Source organism: Epinephelus fuscoguttatus, linkage group LG5 (assembly GCF_011397635.1).
Source record: "Epinephelus fuscoguttatus linkage group LG5, E.fuscoguttatus.final_Chr_v1".
In the NCBI taxonomy this organism is placed as follows: Eukaryota; Metazoa; Chordata; class Actinopteri; order Perciformes; family Serranidae; genus Epinephelus; species Epinephelus fuscoguttatus.
In genome coordinates, this window is record NC_064756.1 from 34,343,193 (window position 1) to 34,362,310 (window position 19,118).

At 41.4% G+C, this 19,118-nt stretch overlaps 1 protein-coding gene across 5 annotated transcripts in view; it reads left to right on the forward strand.

Annotated features, from left to right (window-relative positions):
- aplp2 (amyloid beta (A4) precursor-like protein 2) overlaps positions 1 to 19,118 on the forward strand; it is a 63,587-nt gene that overhangs the window by 31,816 nt on the left and 12,653 nt on the right. For 4 of the 5 annotated variants that reach the window (XM_049575426.1, XM_049575424.1, XM_049575427.1 and 1 more), the window contains exons 3-10: positions 603 to 732; positions 6,282 to 6,394; positions 10,321 to 10,541; positions 10,773 to 10,972; positions 11,431 to 11,598; positions 14,976 to 15,109; positions 17,688 to 17,762; positions 18,094 to 18,252. In XM_049575426.1, the coding sequence (XP_049431383.1) occupies positions 603 to 732; positions 6,282 to 6,394; positions 10,321 to 10,541; positions 10,773 to 10,972; positions 11,431 to 11,598; positions 14,976 to 15,109; positions 17,688 to 17,762; positions 18,094 to 18,252 (1,200 nt within the window). The remainder of the gene's footprint in view (positions 1 to 602; positions 733 to 6,281; positions 6,395 to 10,320; positions 10,542 to 10,772; positions 10,973 to 11,430; positions 11,599 to 14,975; positions 15,110 to 17,687; positions 17,763 to 18,093; positions 18,253 to 19,118) is intronic. The other variant, XM_049575428.1, reaches the window with a different exon arrangement.

Consider the following 19,118-nt stretch of genomic DNA (forward strand, 5'->3'; position numbering starts at 1 on the left):
ATTAACTGGCAGTAGCTTCAGATTTAACACACAGATTATATTGAGGGGAATTGGCTACTAAGGTGGAAGAATTCAGTTTTCATTTTACTGTGATTAGTCATCAGAGAGGCTATTGAGCTGTTCCTGTAAGACAGACATTATTTACAGTGCAGTGGGTGGCATTTCAATTAGCAGACCCTGCAACTGTCATTTTCACTAGCGGTCACTAAAATTAAGGACACTTTTTTCCAAGATATGAATATCCTGGCTCTTATTTACTTGTTCCTACTACTGTATCTCCTAACCTAAGAAGATGCTGGTACTACTGTCATGGTTTATTATCCAGCTGGCCAAGAAACAAAGTAGGGCTGTACATTTTCAAGAAGCCCCCTCCACAAGCTTCAGTTTCATTTATTGATGACATTTTGATGGCATTTGGGGAAAGTGTAAATTGCGCGCTCTTTCATGGTTGAGTAGATGGCATCTAGAGAGTATAGAGTGTGGATTAAAGGATCCTGTTCAAGCTCCACTTATCACACCTCCTCTCTCTTGCACATATAAACATACATACAAAATACATCTGTCATTATTTAGTATATGTTCTCTGCCTCTTTTTCCAACAGATGTATCCCGAGCTCCAAATCACAAACGTGGTGGAAGCCAACCAGCCAATTCGTATTGAGAACTGGTGCAAGAAGGAGAAGAAGGTGTGCAAAGGACATGCCCACATTGTGGTGCCTTACAAATGCTTAGGTAAGCTTGTACACTAATAAGTAGTTCAAGGGCTGGGGGAACCGCTTCGAGGGCTTTAAATGACCCTTCATGTTAGGTGCTCTCCATTGACCCTTCCACCCTTCTATATAGGTCCTTCATTCAATGTAGAATAGGAAGAGATTAATATATATCTTAGCTATAGGCAGAGGTGACATGGAGCAATATTGGAGCCTGATTCAGTTGACTAATCCTGGCCTTGAGCTGCAGATTGAGCAGATCCAGGCTGGATGGGAGCTAATGTCTCTCAGAAAGGATGGCTAAGGGGGAGGGAGGGCTATTATTGCTGGTGAGGCTTGTTGAGCAATAAAGCACAATCTTATTTCCCCCCTCAGACAGTGGCCATAAACTCACACAGACACACAGGGTCAGTGAGAGGGAGGTCTGTGAGGAGGCCTGCTTTATTACTTCCCATTTCTTCATTCGCCTGTGCCGTCATACACACCTCTCTCCCTCCTTTGTCTCCTGCAGCATCACTGTAATCAGCAGTGGCAACATGGCTATATTCTGGTTTATTAAATGTCAGATACAGCCTCAGACTTTGCAGGCCACATTTCTCTGTGCTCCCTAACTTGCAAGAACACAGCACATTCCTGCTGCCTCTGAGGATTGCAATAACAGAGAAATACAGTTCTGAAACAAGACTCCTCTCAGTACTTGTCCGGCTATGTCAGGGAAAAAAAAACATCTTCCTCTATGCTGCAAACACTTCCCGGCACCCTTCCTCTGTCCGAGAGCCTCTTGCTGATTGAGTTGTGCCGCTTTCCGGGATGAAAAAAGCCATTAGCAGTTGCACTGGACTGTGAAATGGGCTACCATTCAAGAGCATTTTTGGCAAACGCAGAGAGGAGGCTTTTGGGAAATTCATGGGACAGCAAACACCACAACTGGAGTGGCTACTCTGTGGGTGAGACAGGAATACAAATGAGGGAGGTTCACTTGCAGAATCCATTTCCAAAATTCCTCCAGTTTGCTCTCATCTTACATCCTGAAGCTGTCTCACTCTGACTACCTGCCACACCTCGACGCATCTGTCCTCCTGTCTTCCCTGTGCTCGGCTGTTGCATCCCTCAACAACTCAACTGACCTCTCATTATGATTCAGCAACTGTGCCATTTGATTGAAACAATCCCATTACCTCTCCTGGAATAATTAAATAGCTTCATTGCTTGTTCTTGCACATTTTTTTTTGTCATCATTGTTAAAGGTCTGCGCACTCATGCCTCATCAAATTACAAAGGCCTCCTCTGCTGCTCTGCTGGATTGCAAATGAGGAGTCTGAACAGAGAGAACAGAGAAGACAGATGGAGAAGGAGAGATAAACATAAGGTGTTGGCGAGAAGGAGGCTATTGAGAAGGTTTCTGCTTAATTATGTAATGGAGCATGTTAGGGGCTTAATTGGAGGGCTCTGATCATATGCTACGAGCCATGGCATGCCTCTGCCACCTCATCGCACCACACCTCTGCAGCCCAGTATTTGTCAGGCCTCTCTATCACATTAAAAGCAATGAAGATTACTTTTGAATTATTCATTATTTGTTATGTTCACATAGTGTTGGACATCAGAGATCCTGCCTTATATTCATCAGTGTACATTAATTATAGTTGAATCAAAAATAAATGAAATAGACCAAAGAGAGGTGGGCTATAGCTTGAAGTATGTGATTAAAAGGGCCAGACTAGCACCCGTGTCAAGTTAATAGGTTTATATGAATAATGCAAGTGCAAAGGAAGGAGCTCAGTGTAAAAAAGAGAGATGGGTTATGCTGTATCCCATCTCTCCATGCAAAGGCTCAGTCACAGAGCCACAATCCCTCCGTGTTTCCTGTCCCCAAACAATGGCTCTGCAAATGAATGTGATTTTTGTTCCATGGCACTCTAATCCCTGCAGCATGATGTCTTTGTCAAACAGCAGAGGATTATTTTAGAGACTTTTTTATTATTATGTCTGGTATAGTGAGAAGAGTCAGTTGTGGATGTGTGACTGGGGTGTTGGTTAGTGTACATGGCAGACTATCTGTTACACAATGATTAAATTGTGGGGGAAAATTTGCTGGGACAACACAGACTGCAGCAGAAAAGAACATCCATGCAAAGAAAGCATTTTCAGGGAAATAAGGATCCATTAAAAAGCAAATTTATATTTATTTTCTGTTGCTGTTGGGAGCTATCAGTAATAAATTACTTTTATTTCAGGCATATTATAGCTTTATTTTGGCTTTTGAGCTACTTTCTACCATGTGGACTTAGTAGTTTAAGGCTGTGTTTTGGTGAGAAGTGGAACTGAATTAGTAACATTTACAGACATGACACATACTTTGCCTTTCCTGTTGACTAATGCTGTGGATTTATAGAAGGGCAGGGCACACAGTCACAACTACAGATATCATCAGATATAGGCCGAGTCTCGTGATTGTGAATAAGCTGATAACAGATACAAACCCAAGCTTGTTTCAGAGCACCACACCTCTGGCTCTATTCACTCCTTTGCCTCTGGAAGTGTTTTTGAACTGCGGCTGAACTTTGAAACACAGTGTGGCACAGTATCACAGATTTAACCTACAGTATGTGAAAGGTTAGCTAATGCTTAGACTTAGGCGAAAGCACTGGTTAAAGCAAAGGTACTGTCTGTTGTTAAAAACTATAAATCTTTGCTGAAATTGGAACGTTCTTAACATGAGCTAGAACCCAGGAGTTTAATACAAATGCTCTTTCCATTATGTAACATCAGCCTCCAGCTTCCTCCTGGTTTTGGTCATGTCTCCCCCATGTAATCCTTTCATGGTGGCGGATCAGATTTCTTCCACTTAAAGGGCACAATACATAATGTAAATGTAAACAGAAGGGCAGTGCCAAAAAATCAAAACACAAGACTGGAACTTGATATTCTCAAACTGTATGGCAAGAACTAACACTAGACAACAACTACATTGAACTTATTTAGATTTTAATAATGTTTAATGAGGCTGTTTAATATTTTCTTACAGCTTTAATTTTTGTCAGAGGTAGAAAACCTCAACATTTTGAATGATTATAAGATGAGAAACACATAGTATGGATTTAATGTAAGACATTACAGATGGAATCATTAAATGCGGATTTCATACTGTTTACAATAAATTTCCCAACAGCAGGCTTCTTTTGGAAAGTCCTTGAAACACAATAGCCGTGTTATCAATGAGCAGATCTGGGTTGGTGCTTAATAATTCACCACCTCACAGTACTGAGGGTATCATTCGTACTGTACTGTGTGTATTTTTTTTTTACCTTCACACTCCCTAGATGCCTGTAGTGCTGCCAGTCTGGGGACTGGAGACTGTTAGTGAAGGTTCCTGATAGACAGAAGGTTAAAGGAAAGGCAGATGAATAGAGTAGGCGGAGAGGAGGTCACAGAGAAGGAGGACTATATGCTCTCATACACACACTTGCACAACTACACACACACACAGAAACACACAGAGCAGGGGTGCTTGCAAGGCACAGCTGCTCTCCAAACACCACCATCCATCACCCACTGCAGTGTGACTGCGTATGGTGTCTGCTTGAAACCCACTCTACCTCACAACCAAAGTAACCTGTGAATGTGAGAGAACGAGACAGAGAGAGAAAGATGAAATGAGGAGAGCGTGTGAGTGAATGAATCAGTTAGCACCCGATTTGCAGGATATGGAACTGAAGGTTACTGGAGGTCGGTCTCACTCTCAGTTTCTTTCTCTGGATGTGAAGAGAGGAGGGATTTAGCGGGAGAGAAATGAGCACAAGAAGACATATTAGGATCGTTTTACTTGAGCAAATGTAGCAATAAAACAATGTAAAAATACACCATTACAAAGTAAGTCATGCTTTCAAATTGTGCTTATGTAAAAATACAGTAGAGAAGTATTATCAGCAATATGCACTAAAATATCAAGAGCAAAAGCACTTGTGTAGAATGGCCACTTCCAGAGTGTTATTTTAGATCTATTATCCTATTTTAATGCCACAGCTAGTCGAGATGGTGGTTAGTTTAACTACTTAATATACTGTGGGGTAGTTTAGGCAGGCTATAACAATGTATCATATTCTATTAGTGTATCATATCTCAAAATCTTAATCTGTAAAGCAACTGTAGTTGTCCAGTGAATGGAATAAAAACACAATATTACCCTCTGAAATGTACTGAATTAAAAGTAGTGATAGAAGAGTGTTTATTCTTTAAAATGTCAGACAAGAAAATCCACCACAGTTTCCTAGATTTCCAAAGAGGGGTTTCTCAAATTTGTTGTTTTAGTCCAAAAATATTCTATTTGAAACAATATGAAACAGAAAAAAACAGTAAAATTTCTAATTTAAAAGCTGGAACCAGACAATGTTTATAATTTTCAATGGCATGATAACATGCAAACTTCTATTTAAGTAAAGTACTCGAGAAAATGTTTCGAGTTACTTTTCACCAGTGTTGGGCGCAAACTGGAGACGCAGGAGAACGAGGGTCTGGAGGGATGAGGGGGGGGTTGTATGAGGGGGTGTTACTGTATCTCCTGGGCGGAGATGAGAAGCAGCTGCTGAGTCCTTTGCTATTTCCAGCTCTCTCCTCTTCCTATCCTACCCTCTCATTTTCCAAAACACTGCTTTTTCACCCTCTGCCTGCCTGCTTCGTCTGGCTCATATGAAGTGCTCCAGCAGCACTGCCTCAGGCCGAGGTCGCGGCGAACCACTAAATGAGCCGTTACAGGACGGCTCCCAGCCCTGGTCTGAAACCTCCAGACCCTCATTTGTGTGTTTTCAGTCCGCCCATTCCTCAGCCACTCAGATCTGGACTTTGCCCTCAACCTTCTATTCATCCTTTCTCTCTCCGCCTGGCTTTCCATCTGTTTCTGATGGCAGTGTTTCTACCTGAGTGCCTCATCACACTGCCAGCCAATCAGCAGTCGCTGTCCTTTATAATCTTTCTTATGACCCCTGCACCATATGCTTACATGCACACGGTTTTCAACCTGTAACTATAGGAATTCACAAGATGCCTTTCATGTCATGTATTTTTTTCCCAGATCCGCATTCTATCAGCTATTTCTATGAATAAAACATCACTGAATTTAATTCATCAAGAAAATTATATCATTGACCTGCAGAAAGAGTCTGGACTACCTTAAAAGAGTCACAGCATAAAACCGGATTTTCTCCACTGCCATTTTGATTGTAGAGTTGCAGCTGTGGCTATAGAGGAGGGATGAATCCCTCTCAGCTTCAGGTGCACAGGCAGATGTTCAAGTGTCAAATGCCCTTTCTGTCATACCACCGTAATGAAATGTAAAGTACCAGGCAACTATGAATTATTGAAACATGCCATTTTTTCCACTCATCTCATCTGGTATTCCTTTTATAGGTCCTCTTGGCGATTTATTGTTTCTAAGCCTGGCAGCATTGTTGAGCAGTGACCTGGCAAGGAAAAGGGTTTTTTGCTGTTTTTTTTTTTTTTTTTTTTTTTTTTTTTTGACAGATTGGTGGTGTGACTAACAGGCGTATTGGTCCGTGTGATTTGCTGTTACAGTGGGCGAGTTCGTGAGTGACGTGCTTCTGGTTCCAGAGAAGTGCAAGTTCTTTCACAAGGAGCGTATGGACATGTGCGTCAGCCATCAGCAGTGGCACGGCGTGGCCAAAGAGGTAAGGACGGAATTACTTAATAGGAAACAGTGGGAGGCTGCATCCCAAAGATAGCAGAGCAATGGAAAAGAAAGTTTGTGTGGGAAGAGGAAGTCTTAAGCATCAATTTAAAAGTAAGCTATGCAGAATTATCCTAAGAACAATGTATAGACTGATACAAATATAATCCCTCTCAATTATCACTTACAGTATGACCCACCAGAAGTGTGTGGCGATGTATTTATCCACAGAGACCCTGCCCTCTGCAGGTGAGGTCAGGACTTAATAAAAAGGTAGTGACCAGGTGTCAGACCGTGAGTAGCACGCATTCAAGAAAGCCATGAAAATCGTGGACACAACAACAAAAAAACACAGATAGCAGATCTGGGATTTATTTTCGCTGCTACTGTTTACAAACAGTAGGTGACAATACCTGCATTGTCTACCTTTAACCTTTAGAAATAAAACTAAACAAATGTTTTACGCCTTCTCCCTGTCATACTGGTTAGACTTTTATTACTTTCCAATCTTTCCTCTCTCTTCCCTGATATCTTTCCACCTGTCTTTGTGAGTCTCTGAGGTCCTCTGATCACAGGCTGGCTAGGAGCCCTCACATTTCAGCTCCTAATCAGATTAGTGTTGTGGCTGTAATGCAGCTAATCCCCCCCTGGGCAGCTCCAGAGACGGCTCTTGGGGGCCACTCTGACCACGACAGTAGGAGCAGCAGCTCACAAAACCCATCAAACGTCTGCTCTTGTCTCTCCTTGCCTCGTGCTTCCGGACAGTTACTCTTCCGTAACACTAATACATGAATCCGAATATCATCTGCAGCTTCAGATAATGTGACATCCAGAGGCACAAGCGACCTACATTCAATAACAAATTTGCTACAGCCAAGCAGTAATAAATCTTACCAGCGGGAAAATATGGGTAAGAAAAATGACTCAAAACCAATCTCAGCTTGCTCACCAACTGCCACTGAGATGTTCTTAAGCAGGGCAGCTAATCCTCCACTGCTCCAGTGGAGTTTCTCAGCAGTCATTAGACTGAAGTTGTACTCAGTAGCTCCTAGCTGATATATGAAGCATAGTGTTGTTGACAAATAGCACATCAGTTAAAAGACTGCATGACTTTTTGGAAGTGTGGCCCATTAATCACTTTAGTCAGCATGTGCCAAGAGAACTACTGTAGATCTAAAATCAGTATGTCTATACACCATAGGTGGGTAGAGCTGTTACTATGTCAAGGACTAACAATATACTAGAAGTCATAAAATGAAAAACTGGTTGCATCACTGACTGTGTTTACAAGGTCTTTAGTATCCCGGTTTTGAAGCTTATCCCGGCTTTGAGCATATCCGGGATATGATGTTTACATGGAACACAGAGAAACCCGGTTATTCATATCCCTGTATACATGATAAATACCAGTAACCCGTTTTCTGATCACTGCATCCTATCTGCGCAGGCGTGTTTCGTCTTTTACGTCTTTTGTTTACAACAGATTGAGCGGGAAATGTGATATATTTATTGTATTTAGAAGTAAGACAAAAATGAGACCTCTGTGGCTTCTAGCGGACTTAGCGTTAGTAAATACTCACGTCGCATTACAGCTATGGCTCATCCACTTCATCTTCAGCAATGGGAGGAGAGAGCGACAACAAATATTGAATATGTCACCAACTTTGATAGGTATTTGGCTGTCACTGCCACCACGCAGTACAAGGCAACAGTGGATGAAAATACGTAGCCGTGACTGGTGGGATAGGATCGTTCTCATGGAGTTTACAGATTCAGAGTGGAGAGAAAACTTCAGAATGAGTAGGGCATCCTTCAGCCGGCTGTGTGACGTAGTTGAACCATTCATGAAACTGGGATAAGGTGTATACATGCTCCAGTATCCCGGCTTCTATCGGAGTACTCCAGGTGGCAAAACCGGGTTTCTTGAAACCAGGAAAAGGGCATAACCCGGTTTCTGAATTCGGGATATGGTGTTTACATGCACAAACACAAAAACGGGATACTTAAAAAACCCAATCAAAACCGGGATACTAAAGACCTTGTAAACACAGTCACTAAGGCTAGATAGCTACTATACACCTTTATTTTATTGCTGTTGTTGTTTTCTGTAAAGCATCTTTGAATATCCTGAAAAGCGCTATATAAATCCAATTTATTATCATTATTATTATTATCATCATTATTATTATTATACCAAATCCTGCCATAGCATAAGAGTTTCGTAAGACATACAGGATATCGGGAGCATCAGACATATGACCCACAAGCCAGAACCTGCCTGCCAGAGTGTCCACTAGAGATCAAATTGGGCCGTATTATAATTATATGATATTATCAAAATACCTTGGAAGAAGTCATGTACACACGTATAATAAAGAATAAGGACAGTGGATTGCAAACAGGGATTTGCTCCGATTTTACTTTTTACTAGACCTCCAATGATAGCTCAGTCACATAAAGGTTGCCTTAAATGTACTTAACTGTTTTTGTGGGCTTGAAAATAAAATGACAAGTTTCTCTTAAAACTAACATGCACATGTTATGTTAATTGCAGCAATGCACAGGCTGACTAGACAAACTGAAGTATTCATTAAGCCTCATTTGTTGGATTGATTTATTTGTTTATTCTTTCTTGAAAAATCTTAGAATTCAAGTGTATTCTTTAAAATTGTATTTTTAAAATAACTAAAAGATTTAATGAAAAATGAATAGCGTCTTTTTGCAGCTAAAAGTTCAATTTGTGAAAATTGAAGGACCAGTGTGTAGGATTTATTGACATCTAGCGGTAAAGACTTCTCCCATGTGCCCTGCGTGAAGCTTAGGATTTCTTCATTCATTGCTCATTCTTCAGGAGGTTTTTATAATTATTCACAGAGGTCTCTTCCTCTTCAAAACAAACTGACCAGGTGATTTAAACCAGGTTATCATGTTCATTATTTTTCTGATGACACTCATCCCGGAAGTGCTGCTAACTACAGTGGCCGATGCAAAACTGTGAATGGGCCTATCTAGAGCCACTGCAGAAACATTGTGGACGAGAATCTGCTTATACACTAAAGGAATAGAATAGAAAGAACTTTAAGCATCCCCGAAGAGAAATGCAGCTGTCCAGCAGCTCATAAAAGACAAAAAACAACAACCACACTTCCCCTCATCAACAACAACACAGTGCTATTAAAATAGACATAATACAATATAGATTAAAATAAGTGCATAAATAGAAATTAGATTAAGATAAAATTGCCCATTCCACAGTCCAGTCTAGTTGTGGCTAATGTGATGTGTGTAAGTGTGTGTGTGTGTGTGACTGTATGCAGGAGGAAAGGAAACATACTTATTATATTATATTCCATTTCTGTCAATATATCCCCCTAAACCCTACACACTGGAGATTTAAATCTGAGATATTTTGAAAACAAAACAAACAAGCAAAAAAAAAAACAGGAGCCTTACTGCAGCATGTCAACACTACCATGTGACTAAATTATTATTTTTTTTAAAGATATTTTTTTGGGCACTTTTTGCCTTTATTGGACAGGACAGTTAAGTGTGAAAGGGGGGGAGAGAGAGGGGATGACATGCAGCAAAGGGCCACAGGCTGGACTCGAACCCGGGCCGCTGCGGCAACAGCCTTGTACATGGGGTGTCTGCTCTACCACTAAGCCACCAACACCCCCCATGTGACTAAATTAACTAAACCTCCAGTTTCCTCACACCATGACTCTTATGCTTCTCCATCTGGCATGGACATCATTGTTGATGTAGTCCTTTCACTTCCCCTTGATGAATAAAGGTTAAACTAATGTCACCTTGTCAAAGCTAAAGTTGATACTTTAAAGTAGTAAGAGGCCTAGAAACCACGGCAGATTCATTAATCTGGAGCCCTGTGTTCAGTCGATAACATCATTACTCCTTCTGCCCTGTCAGGCCTGTGCAAAGAGCTCCATGATGCTGCACAGCTATGGCATGCTGCTGCCTTGTGGCATTGACAAGTTCCATGGCACCGAGTACGTGTGCTGCCCCGCCTCTCGTGCTGGGGAGTCCGCTCCACCTTCCCTGCCCTCCCAGGAGGACGACGAAGAGGAGGAGGTAGAGGATGAGGAGATTGACGAGACCGACCTGGATGATGAGGATGCCGTGGAGGACAGGTAAGCAGTCTGTGGCTGCATGTGGCTGTGTTCATGATCATGGCATGTCTTTGAAATATTATGAGGGTAGCATCCGCTCTCTTGCGAAGGGCAGGTAATACTGGCCATCTGGATGAATTAAAGTGTTGTGACATTGACCTATGGCAGCTGTTCTGCCTTGTTTGATAAATCACCCCTCTTCCTGGCTCCCACCCCTTCGCTCAATCACCACTGCCTCCTCCCCTTCCTAAGTGAGACGCCAACTGATGAGCGGCCCACACCAAAGGAGGAGCCAGTGCACGAGGACGAAGACGAGGACGAGGAAGATGAGGAGGAGTACCACTATGTCTACGAGGATGAAGAAGCAGATAAGGAGGACGAGTATGAGAAGAAAGAGAGCAGCAAAATGTCAGAGAGCCAAGATGAGGACAAGACTCTGCAGGAAGTCAAAGGTTTGTAATGAGTTGTTTTAAATTATAATGTGCTATCATCCCTTCTATCTCTCTCTCTTTCTCTCTCCCTCTCTCCCTTATTGGCACTTTGCCTGCCACTTAAATATTATCTATTAAATATAATCAAACCTTTTTAACTTTTAAACTATCTGCAGTTATGCTTAAATCTCTGCCAGACTGTAATTAGATAACTGAATGCATCAGCAATACCCTTTTCTTCAGCTCAGAGCAGACTATGATATACTGTTCTGCTTTATAAGAGTACAAGGACAAATCATCCTGCCTTATATGTTGCCAAAATTCTGCTCATGTAAAGGAGTTTAGTTTAGTTTTAATTAATCATATTTTTTTGATGTAGCAGAGGTAAGGAGTGTTAGTTTTCAGAGTGTTTGTAATTGAGACTGGAATTAAGTGCTGCCCCCAGAGGCGGGATGATCTAACAAGCTGTCCCCTGGCAGCGGTGTGCACCCTGGAGGCTGAGACCGGCCCCTGCCGTGCCTCCATGCCCCGCTGGCACTTCGACATGAGCCAGAGGAAGTGTGTGCGCTTCATATATGGGGGCTGTGCCGGCAACCGCAACAATTTCGACTCAGAGGAGTACTGCATGGCCGTGTGCAAGCGCCTGAGTAAGTCTCACCAGACAGAGGCCGGTTTGACAACACCCCTCTCTCTCTCTGTGTTTGTGTCTTTGCTGCAGACTCTCTGCTGAAAACTCTGTAGGATAATATAGGATTAGTCTTTCACTGACTTATAAGCAGAACATCTGTTCTGCAGTCTTCAGCTGTCGTTCATCAAATTTCTACAGCTGTTATTACCATGTCACCTTCACCACAACAGTCACAACATCATACTTTTTTCCTTTATTATTCCACTGATATAACAAGTGCTGCAACCAATGATTGTTATGTGTCATTTTATTTTGAATTAATCGTTTTGGCTGGAACATATTGCTTGTTGCTTATTTTGTCAGGGCAACACTTCAAAAGCTAAATATATCTAATTTACAGTGATTTGAAACGAAGTACAGAATCTTCACATTTAACAAGCTGGGAGCAGATTTTGTTTGGTATTTGCCTCACAACTTTAACGTCCAGTGTGTAGGATTTAGGGGTTATATTAGCAGAAACTGAGTATAGTATAATAAGTATATTTTCTTAAGTATATAATCACCTGAATACAAGAATTGTTGTGTATTTATTAGCACAGTATGAACCATTTATATCTACATAGGGACCAGGTCCTTGTCCACGGAGTCCGCCATATCGCACTTCTGTGTTTCTACAGTAGCCCAGAATGGACAAACTAACAATGGCTCTAGACAAGGCCATTTACGTTTTTGCATCGGCCACCACAGTTCACATGGTTAGCATACCAAAATAAAAGCTCGAGATGGTCAGACTGTGTTTATAGAATCAAATAACGAATTAAAACCAACTTATCGGGGGAAATGGACACTTGAACATACATTAGCGTGATAATAACTATCTAAAATAACAAGAAACATTTTTGGAGAAATTTTATTTGACGTGTATTTTGAGTTGTTAGTGTCCCTTCGGAGGGACTAACAACCTAAGCTAAGTTAACAACCGTTAGCTCTTAGCCCCGTTAGCAGTGTCTGTAATGACTCATTAACTCTTTAACAGTCTGTGAAAAAAATATTTTTTTCCAGCAGATGTCTTAGTTACAACATGATTGAGCTAACAAAGCAGTTTTGTGTTGCGATGTGTGGTATTTATTCAGTTTTGGGAAACCATGATGTCTAGAAAGCATCAGTGGCTGCAGCAGCAGCAAAGATAACATCAGGACGTCATCTGTTAAAAGCCTCCCGTTGTCGGATACGACATGAAACTACTCCAGTTAGCTCAATCATGTTGTAACTAAGACATCCGCTGGAAAAAAAATATTTTTTTTCACGGACCGTTTAGAGTTAATGAGTCATTACAGACACCGCTAACGGGGCTAACGATAACCATGTTATTAATTTCAGAACGTGATAGTAATGTTCGTTCAGTCATTGTGTTTATAGACTTTACAAACACCAGATTAGTCTAAACGGTGATATAGTGACATGAAAAATGTGAGATATGCATATATATATATGTAGCTAAACTCTGCTGGTTTTCTACCCGGAAGTATTTGTAAACAACAAGGTGATTCCCTCCAAAGGGACACAACTCAAAGTACACATCAAATAAAATTTCTCCAAACACGTTTCTTGTTATTTTAGATAGTTATTATCACGCTAATGTATGTTCAAGTGTCCATTTCCCCCGATAAGTTTGTTTTAATTCGTTATTTGATTCTATAAACACAGTCTGACCATCTCAAGCTTTTATTTTGGTACTTCCGGTGACCGGCAGTGTGAATTTGCATATTAGCTAAATATTTACTTTCACTCAGAACATTTAGATTTAACATTTAACATTTAGATTTAGATTTAGCATTTAGATTTAGATTTAGATTTAATATTTAGATTTAACATTTAGATTTAGATTTAGCATTTAGCATTTCGATTTATATTTAGATTTAGCATTTAAATTTAACATTTAACATTTAGGTGCCACATTTAATATTTAGATTTAACTATTTAATAGATTTCTAAGTTAACAAATATTGCTGTAAATGTGGTAAAAGGTGACGTTAAAAAATTCACAACACTTTTTTAAACATTGTTTGAAGCTAAATGTGGCAAAATGTTGATGTTATTTTCAGCGTGAGCCACTTTACAAACGGCACCCCATACAGTTGTCAATATTTAGATGGTGTTAAACATTTATGTAAATTGGCTTTGTTTTTTTTAAATGGGAAGGGTTCTGTAGAAAAACATGTTTATTTTACTCAAAGTAATGCATCAAAAAAGTATGATTTTGGCATTAGTACCAAAACTATCATACTGGAGGTAATAATGAAGAATTTCAAATAATACCCAGCTTAGCTGTCACTACAGGTCAAGACTTCCAAGTAAAATTTTCAATTGGAATACGAATTAGAATTTAAGTAAAAACTCCAAAAATACCAAATCAAAAAACATGACATTCTTCTTCCCTCTTAATTTAGTGTTCATTCATATGCATGCAACTTCAAACACACTTTTTAGAGTTTTTCTTTCTTTTCTGTTGTCCTGTCAGTGTTAACGTCTGCCATTTGTTTTGTTTCTGTCTGTCTTAAAACAACCTGTCTGTCTGTCTGTCTGTCTGTCTGCCTGCCTGCTCACAGAGCACTGCCACTACTTTTGCTAGAATCCCACCAGCATATGTCAGCAGGCACCTTTTTTTGCACCTTTCAATGACTCACTTTTCATCAGTTCAAATGATATTCATGGTCATAACCAATTGGATTGTTCATTATTATTTCAGGAAATAAAATGACCTTAGAAGCTGAAGCAGTAATGTTCAAAACAGGAACTATGCGTTTATCCGTTAACCCGTGCCTCTTGTTTTTGATGGTGAAGTGAAACGATGAGGTCTCTTCCTGTTTGCGAGCCTGAAGCGTTATTGTTTTTGGGAGTTGCAGCGGCACAGGGAGTGAGTCCTGCGTGACTGTATAGAGAGGAACCCAGAACACAGCCCTCTGGCCTCGCCCCAGATGACCCAGCCGTCAAACACAGAGATATTTCCATTAGTGTTGGAGACGCGAACTGTCAGCAGAAAGCCAATGGGAAGATGAAAGGAATTCAAAAGGAAGGACTGTCAGATTCTTTTAAATTTATCAGAGTTACTGAGGGTGGAAGAACGCTGATGAGAGTGCTTCTGTGAGGATTTTTGTCCAACTTCAATCTGTATTCCACTTTCGACTCTCTTTTCCTCTCTGTGCCCAGTTGTCTGTCTGTCTTTGTGTTTCTGCCTACCTGTGTCTGCCTGGATCAGCCAGTGTGCCTTTCTGTCTTTCTGTGTGTGTGTGTGTGTGTCTGTCTGTCTGTCTGTCTGTCTGTCTGTCTGTCTGTCTGTCTGCCTGGTTGTCAGTTTGCAGCCCTGCCCGCTCACCATCTGTTATGAATTTGCAGCCATGCCACCTACTCCTCAGCCCACCGATGATGTGGACATCTACTTTGAGACCCCAGCCGACGACAAGGAGCACAGTCGCTTCCAGAGGGCCAAGGAGCAGCTGGAGATCAGGCACCGCAACCGCATGGAGAGGGTGAGTTACCAGATGAAGGCAGGTCAAATAGTTAAAGAGCAGAAAGTATGATTTTTACTGCTTAATTGCACAGTATGAACATAGTGTACATGATCTGTGGTGTTGATCAATACCAGCTAATTAAATAATATTCTGGCTTTTAAATCTGTTTCTAATCTACCAAAATCTGCAGTAGTTGCCCAATAACAGCCCTTTAGAGCCAGAAAGTACAAAACAAAAGCAGTTACATTTACAAAATGAACAGAACATGGCACTGATGAGGTAAAAGCTATTGTCCTTCACTGATTTTCCTAATTAAGGAGGAGTCATAGAAAAAAATAGGCAGATTGTTTGACTGAACTGTAAAATGAGGATTAGTTTTGCATCAGTGTTTCTCAGTAACTGTTATGCTGGTTGTGACCTGTTTTTGCTGTTATTTTGCAATGGGATTAATAAGAGGAAGAAAGTTGAAAGATTTGACAAGTAGGAAGAAATAGATTTTTAAATAACTCAAATGAGCCATAGTGTAACTTTTTTTTTTTTTTTTAAGACTAAAATTTATCTTGAGCTTGTTGGGATGCAGCTGAGAGTAGCTGTTGAGAATTCAGGGCCACAAAATGTGCCAGTCGGTTTGCTTGCCAAGTTTTCCCAGAATTTGAAATTTTAAATCCAAGAATATGCTAAGGACCCAAGTCATACTTTAAAGGCCTTTACACACCAAGTCCATATTTTTTGTCTGAATCTGCTGAACATGTAAAACTAAGACATCAGTTCATCCACGTCAACAACTGCACCTCTGCCACCGTCCCCCTGCTTCAAGGTGTCCCTCAGGGCTTGGTGCTTGGTCCTCTCCTCTTCATCATCTACCTACTCCCCCTTGGTTCCATCATCCGTCATCATGGTCTCCATTTCCACTGCTATGCTGACGACATCCAAATCTACATCTCCACAAAATCCATCACCCCGGCCACCCACTCTACCCTCACCAACTGTCTGACTGAACTCCAATCATGGCTGCAAGCCAACTTCCTCAAACTCAACTGTGACAAATCTGAAATAATACTCATCGGCCCAAAATCCTTCTCTACAGCAACACAAAACTTCACCCTCAGCATTGACAACACCACCCTCTCTCCCTCCCCATTCATCCGCAACCTTAGTATCATCTTTAACAATAACCTCTCATTTGAACATCACATTAGCCACCTCGCCCAAACTGCCTTCTTTCACCTTAGAAACATTGCCTGTCTCCGTCCATTGCTCTCCTTCTCTGCCGCTGAAACTCTCATCCAGACTGGACTACTGCAACAGCATCCTCTATGGCTCATCATCCAAAGTCCTCAACAAACTTGGTACATCCAAAACTCTGCCGCCCGCCTCCTCACCCACACCAGCTCCCGTGAACATATAACCCCTGTCCTGCAAAACCTTCACTGGCTCCCTGTCCCATACAGAATCAATTTCAAGATCCTCCTCCTCACCCACAAAGCCCTCCACAACCAGGCCCCCTTCTACCTCACGGACATGCTCCACCACCACACTCCCTCCCGCGACCTTCGATCATCCGACAAAAACCTCCTCTCACCCCCACACAGGACCAAGCACCGAACCTGGGGCGACAGAGCCTTCTCCATAGCCGCCCCCTCCCTCTGGAACACCCTCCCTATACACATCCGTGACAAAATCCAAATCCATCCACCTTCAAATCACTCCTCAAAACCCACCTTTTCAAATCCGCTTTTAACCTTTAACATTAGCTTTTCGTTCTCGGTTCCTCATGTGCCCTCCTTTTCTTTGTTTTGCACTATGCTTTTGGACCTTGTTGTTTTATATTGTCCTTGTCTTCTGTTTATGTCTTTGCACTTACATGCATGTACTTCTTTTCTTTGGTTTTAAATGTAAAGCATCTTTGAGAGCTGTAAAAGCACTATATAAATAAAATGTATTATTATTATTATTATTATTATTATTATCATTATTATTATTATTAAATACGACCTCATTTCGTGTCAGTCAGTTTCACACACTGACTCCAAAACTTTCGTTCATAGTATCATTTCATAACTGATGTAGCCCAGTCAGATAGCAATATTCATATGGATGATGATGAGAAGGAGGATTTAATAGAGGATGACAACTGCACACAGACAGAGAGAGAGAGAGAGAAAACAACAGTGTGGAGATAGAGAGTAAGGACAGGTCAGCCACTTCAGGTAGTCGCTGCGCCAAATGCAAGATGCGGGCAGACAGTGTAAACAGCCAGGAGAGTACCTCCGGTGGAGAGAAGCAAGGGAGGAAAAATGTCTTTCCATTTAGTCTTGTGATGCCAGTTTTCACAACATTATAACAATGAAGCAGATCAGACTCATCATGCAAGGTTTCTCTGCAAAACAATTTTCATCTAATGACGGATTAAAAAAAATGCGAATGAAACATACAGAATTGGTGTGCAAAGGCCTTAAGGGTTTCTTGCCTATGTGCAACAAAAGGCTTTCTTTCCCATCTACATTTACAAGTATTACTGTTTTACTGACTTTGAGTCAACAGGTGCAGTAGGACCACCTTGCATCTCGCTTCATTTCCATCTCTTTCATTCCAGGTAAGAAAAGAGTGGGAAGAGGCTGATCGCCAGGCTAAGAACCTGCCCAAGGCTGAGAGGCAGACATTGATGCAGGTAAGACACTGATCCTTCCCCCTGGGAGTCCCCCTTTGTCCCTTTGTTTGGGTGGGATATGATGGCTTACAGGCCCTGGGTCCCTCACTGCCTGTGCCATTAAAGATCCCTTTTCCCCGGCTGCTCTATCTTTATCACTCTAAGGCTAAATTGGGGCACTGTCTGAATGGGGAGACTTCTAAATGAGTCCCTAACTCCCTTGACAAGCCTGAGAGGCGACATGAGTGAAACTGAGAGCTGTTTTTTTAAGTAGAAGTCAAAATAGCTCTGTGGTGCCAAACTGTTTAAGGTGCATATACATATTTATCTGTGTTTACGATTTTGTTTGTAGCACTTCCAAGCCATGGTGGAGTCCCTGGAGGAGGAGGCAGCCAGCGAGAAGCAGCAGCTGGTGGAGACTCACCTGGCCCGGGTGGAGGCCATGCTGAATGACCGACGCCGTCTGGCCCTGGAGAACTACCTGGCTGCCCTGCAGGCTGACCCCCCCAGGGTAAACACCAGACATTGGCCTCTGAGAGCATCTTTTATCCTCCCCTCACCTCTCTCCATCTGTCTATTGCTTTTTCCTTTCCTCAGTCGATGTGCAAACAGAATCACACACACACACACACACACACACACACACACACACTTACGTCAGACCACACTCACACCTGACACTACTTATGGCCTGTGGCTAATCTCATATCCTGTCAAAAGACTCTCTGCCAACTTGCAATTCATCATGAGGAAAATGGATTATTGCAGCCAAAAAAAAACCACACATCCCAAAATCCTCCATGAGCACAAAGTCAATCACATTTGAACCCACTGCTATAATCCCTGTGTTTTTTTTATTTTTAATTTCTCTTATCTAATAGACTTTTGATCCTTTTGCCAGCACACAGTTTGGCACTCTGTTGCAGGGTGCTGGTTGCCTCTCTAACCACCAGTGTTGGACTTACAACCCGAAAAGGAAAGACTTAAATATTTCTGTTTTGTACTCTTTTCGAATGTAATCATGCTGCCTGACCTGAGAGCAGTAATGTCTAATCCTGCTTCTGTTACACCTCAAAAATTGGTAGTTGCATCATCTGTGGTGTGATGCTATTTCAGTAGGTGCTGCAGAAGATTTAATGTCATGTCATAAGCAATGGATTTTTTGCACCTCACATTTGACACTGTTCTTGTCATCCTTCTGCTCAGATATATAAAAGATGTGCAGAGGAGAGAATAATTTAACATTATTTTTCATCTTTAGTCGTACAAAATGTGCTCATGTCTGATGACAAGCTCAATGCTAATTGGGTATGTGGGTCATATTATTTCATCATTTTGCGGGTTATCAAATAAAATCAAATAGACCTGAATCTGATG